Source organism: Chenopodium album, chromosome 16 (genome assembly GCF_948465745.1).
Source record: "Chenopodium album chromosome 16, dcCheAlbu1.1, whole genome shotgun sequence".
Lineage (NCBI taxonomy): Eukaryota > Viridiplantae > Streptophyta > Magnoliopsida > Caryophyllales > Amaranthaceae > Chenopodium > Chenopodium album.
The window spans coordinates 49,928,319-49,932,350 of record NC_137849.1 but is presented as its reverse complement, the minus strand read 5'-3'; the positions used below and the strand labels follow the sequence as shown (position 1 = coordinate 49,932,350).

General features: G+C 35.2%; 1 protein-coding gene across 1 annotated transcript; it reads right to left on the bottom strand.

Moving 5' to 3' along the window:
• Nucleotides 1–1,318: 1,318 nt before the first annotated feature.
• Nucleotides 1,319–2,400, bottom strand: LOC145585831 (NDR1/HIN1-like protein 1). Its single transcript, XM_081642545.1, has one exon. The coding sequence runs from the start codon at nt 2,271–2,273 to the stop codon at nt 1,530–1,532; it is 744 nt and encodes a 247-aa protein (XP_081498671.1). The 5' UTR covers nt 2,274–2,400; the 3' UTR covers nt 1,319–1,529.
• Nucleotides 2,401–4,032: the final 1,632 nt, after the last annotated feature.

Below are 4,032 nucleotides of genomic sequence, written 5' to 3'. Positions count from 1 at the left end.
TATCAAATTTAAAGGATTCCTTTAACCAATTTGTACTGGGTAACTAAACCTTTCTAACTGTAAAAGGAGACATTTAGATTTATTTGTTAAAGAACATCTATCTATGGAGAACATGCAAATGTACCAATACCATATATATAACGCACACATAAACAGTAAGAGACTAAACATTAAGAGAATAAGGGCATGTTCACTTCAACTTAATTTCAGTTTAGTTCAGTTCATTTCAACTCCAATCAGTTCAGTTTAATTCAACTCCTAATTTCCTTCTCTCATAAAATATCCATTTCAGCTCAGTTCAGTTCAGCTTCAATCAGTTCAACTCAATTCAGTAAATGTAAACTGGCTATAAGATCAATATTTAGTACGAGTATGTATATAACACACGTATAAACACTATAGTAACAAAGTAAAACTTATCCAACAACATCCAACATTTATTTGAACTTAAAAGTTTAACTAGAAGTTCATTTAACTTGAAGCGATAAGTACATAAAATCAAATAATTTTTAATCCAAGAAATTGGCAATTTTGGCATATAGATTGGAAAAGTTTGATGAGAAGCAGAACAAAAAAGACGAAGTTGGGGAGTAATGTTTAGAAGACTTACGTAAGTGTACACTTGTTGAACGTGTGCACAAGTAGTGTCAATGAATGATAAAAATGAGGCCACTTTTATATAAACTCCAAAATTAGTTGCTCGACATTCGGTTCATTGAAAACTTTGCTTGTCCACATCTCCCATGCACCGTTTAATTATTCTGAAATTGTGTGATATGATAATATGATATGATGCTATTCATTAATACTCACCACCTCATCTGCAGTCACTCGCATACTCCTATCATTATCACTATCCAACTGATTTTGTTTACTTGCTTTTACTTGGGCTACGTTCTATTCCAATATTTCAAACTATAAACTTTTATTCCAAATCGCAAATTACATATTCATAAAAGATGAAAAATGTTTATTATTAGATAAATTAATACAGTATTGTAATTTGTAAGTAATGAAAGTAGTTCTTTCGAAAGTGGTCAAAGCATAAAGATTCAAAACTGAAAGGGTATAGTATTTAGTTAGAATGGAAAATTGGTAAATATATACTACCTCCGTTAATTATTATGTGCAACTTTGGGTTATTATTTGTGAGATATAAAAAATTCCAAAGTTACACATAATATTTAACGGAAGTAGTATATTTATTAACAATTTAACACTCAATCGAAATGTGAAGTTTAGAAAGAATATATAAGTACGTAGATGAAAAATATCACAAATTCAACACCTTACATAAATTAGCGGAGATAATAAAGCATCAATATTTTCCTTTACAATTATTGTTGCACTAATATTGAATTTTAGCCAAGAAAATACTTATTACATAAACCTATGTAAAACCTTAAACTTGACTCCAATAATAGATTTTTCCCTTTTTCTTCTTGCATGGCCTTCACATACTGCAGTAATTATAATACTAATCCACTCAAGAAAACAAGAATTAAGAAGCAAAATTAAAATAAATGTAATCAAATATCAACATAACAAGGAGGATTTCCAAGCAAAGGTACTTGACCATTGGGATTGCTACCACCACCATTCTTAAACCCTAACATAACATCACATCTTACATAAACCCTACTATGTCCACTCTTAAACCACCCTGCTTTATACCTCACTCTTCCCATCAACACCCAACTCAACCCGACCACCCCATACGCCTCATCGGCCGCTAACCCCTCCACTACCTCGAGAGGTGTAGCCACCGCGGCACCACCACCGATCACCGGAGACATCATCACGGTGCTCCTTTTACGCTGGTGCAACGGAGGGAGTGGAGCCGGCGGTGTAATGGGGTGGTTCCGGTAGTGAACCGCCACGGTAAGGCGGTCATAGTGGATGGCGGTACGTTTACTAGGGTTACGAGTGAGGATAGTGAGCTGAACGGAGGTGGTGATGAATGACGCCGGCGGGGAGGTGGTGTTGAGGGAGTACACGGCGGCGGAGACGGCGGTGAACTGGGGTTTCGCCGGGCGGTAGAGCAGCCATAATATTAAGACGGTTATGCCTATGAGTATTAATAAGGCGGTGATCACAGCACATAGTAGACGTCCACTTTTGTTGTCGTCGTCGTCGCTACGGTTGTGCTTAGGTGGGGCCCGGGATTTAGGAGGAGGTGAGGTGGGGAGGAAGATTTGTTGAGGTGGTTGAAGAGGTTGTTGAGGTGGTTGTAAAAGTTGTTGGGGTGGTTGCAAAGGTTGCTGAGGTGGCATTGGAGGTTGATGTTGAGGTTGAGGTTGCGGTTGCGGCGGAGGGGTGGCGGAAGGAGTGGGGCGTTTTTGGGAAGGAGGGTGAGAGCCACCAGGAGAGAATAATTGCTTTGGTGGTTGAAGAGGTTGTTGTGGGGTGTCAGGTGGATGTTGGTGATGGGTTACTACATTAGGGTAAGGTGGTTGGTGATCGTCGTAGTCGTCATCATCGTCGTCGTCTTCGTCGTCCATCTTAGGGAGGTGGTGATGGCGGGGCGGCTCTTCTCCCGGATACATGTAGGTAGGGAGATGAGGAGGGATGAAGGGGAGGGAGTGTGGAAGCAAAGGAGGAAGTTAAAGTTATTATTATTAGTGTAGGGAATAGTGTGTGTGTGTTAAACTCAAGTTGGCATATGCATGCTTTATATGGGTGGAATATTAAAGTTTGCTTTGCACAATAATTTGGTTATTAGGTAGCTAGTTGTATTCGATTACTAAGATCAATTTGAAATTTGCATTTTATGTTTCACAAAACTTTATCTATTTTTATAGTTTCATATTTTATCCCAAAATTCTTAACATAATAGTCCGATTCAAAGCATTGTAAAAAATATATTTATATACACATTACAGGATATAAAAATTAAAATGTTGTAATAAATTACAGAGCATTACTAAACGAAGGAAATTTTTAACCATTTTCCTTCATTTTTTACTCTCTTTGTCCCAAATTAATTAACATGTATTTTTTTTTCTTGTTCCAAATTAATTGCAATATTGTCATTTTGTTTCTAATTTTTTACATATCATTTAACAAAATATTATATGTCAATTTAAATAAAGTGGAATAGAGGAAGTACAGTAATTCTTTTTGCTCTTCTCTCCAATGATTATTGAGACAATTGGCTAGTAATATGCAAACGCACCCTCAACCTAGTTTTTCATTTACTTCAAACCTAATGCTCCACCTTAAAATCAATCAAACAAACACTTTTTCCAAAAAAAGAATGAAATATCAACTTTAGTTTCGTATATTATGATATAATTGAAAATATTAATGTTACACTCATATAAAATTAGTTTTATTTTAGTTTAATACGGAGTACTACAATATTAATATGCCCCCCAGTCATTTTCTTCATTTTTTAAAGGGATATAGCAAAGGGTGAGCACCGACAATTCGATGGAGACGCATCTGCATGAAAAGTAACACGTGGCTGCATTTTTGCATTCCAATTCTCACTAGGTAGTGTCCATGCGCCAAACAACTGTAACCCTAGTCATTACTTCCTCTGTTTCTTATTTTTTTTATCCCATTAAATTTTTTTTTAAAAAAAGGAGTTGATGATAGAAAAAAGTGGTGATCGAGATTCATCATTGATGCAGTGATCGTGAAAGTAAAAGCGTAGTTATTAACTTATTACAATCAAAAGTATTATGGAGCAAATTTGAAGAGGCGAACCAAAAACATGAGATAAATATTAAGGGACATAAGAAATAGTTTGTGGTTGTGTTTGGTAATCAGTTTATTTGAGCAAAATTAGCTTATTTGACCAATATTAGCTTATTGACTATTAAATAAGCTAATATAAAGGGTTTGGTGAAAAGCTTATTTAAAGAGCTTATTCTACTAAATAAAATCTTTTACAAAAAGCTCCTTTTTAAAAGCTTTTTCAAATAGCTTATTCAATTATTATGATGAATGACACTTATACCCTCATTTACTTTAAAATTCTTTATAAACTACCTACCCTATAATTAGCTTATTGGTCATTTTATATGC

Bases quoted from the DNA above. Each gene is read 5' to 3' on its own strand.
- LOC145585831 (XM_081642545.1), bottom strand. From the start codon at position 2,273: ATGCCACCTCAGCAACCTTTGCAACCACCCCAACAACTTTTACAACCA.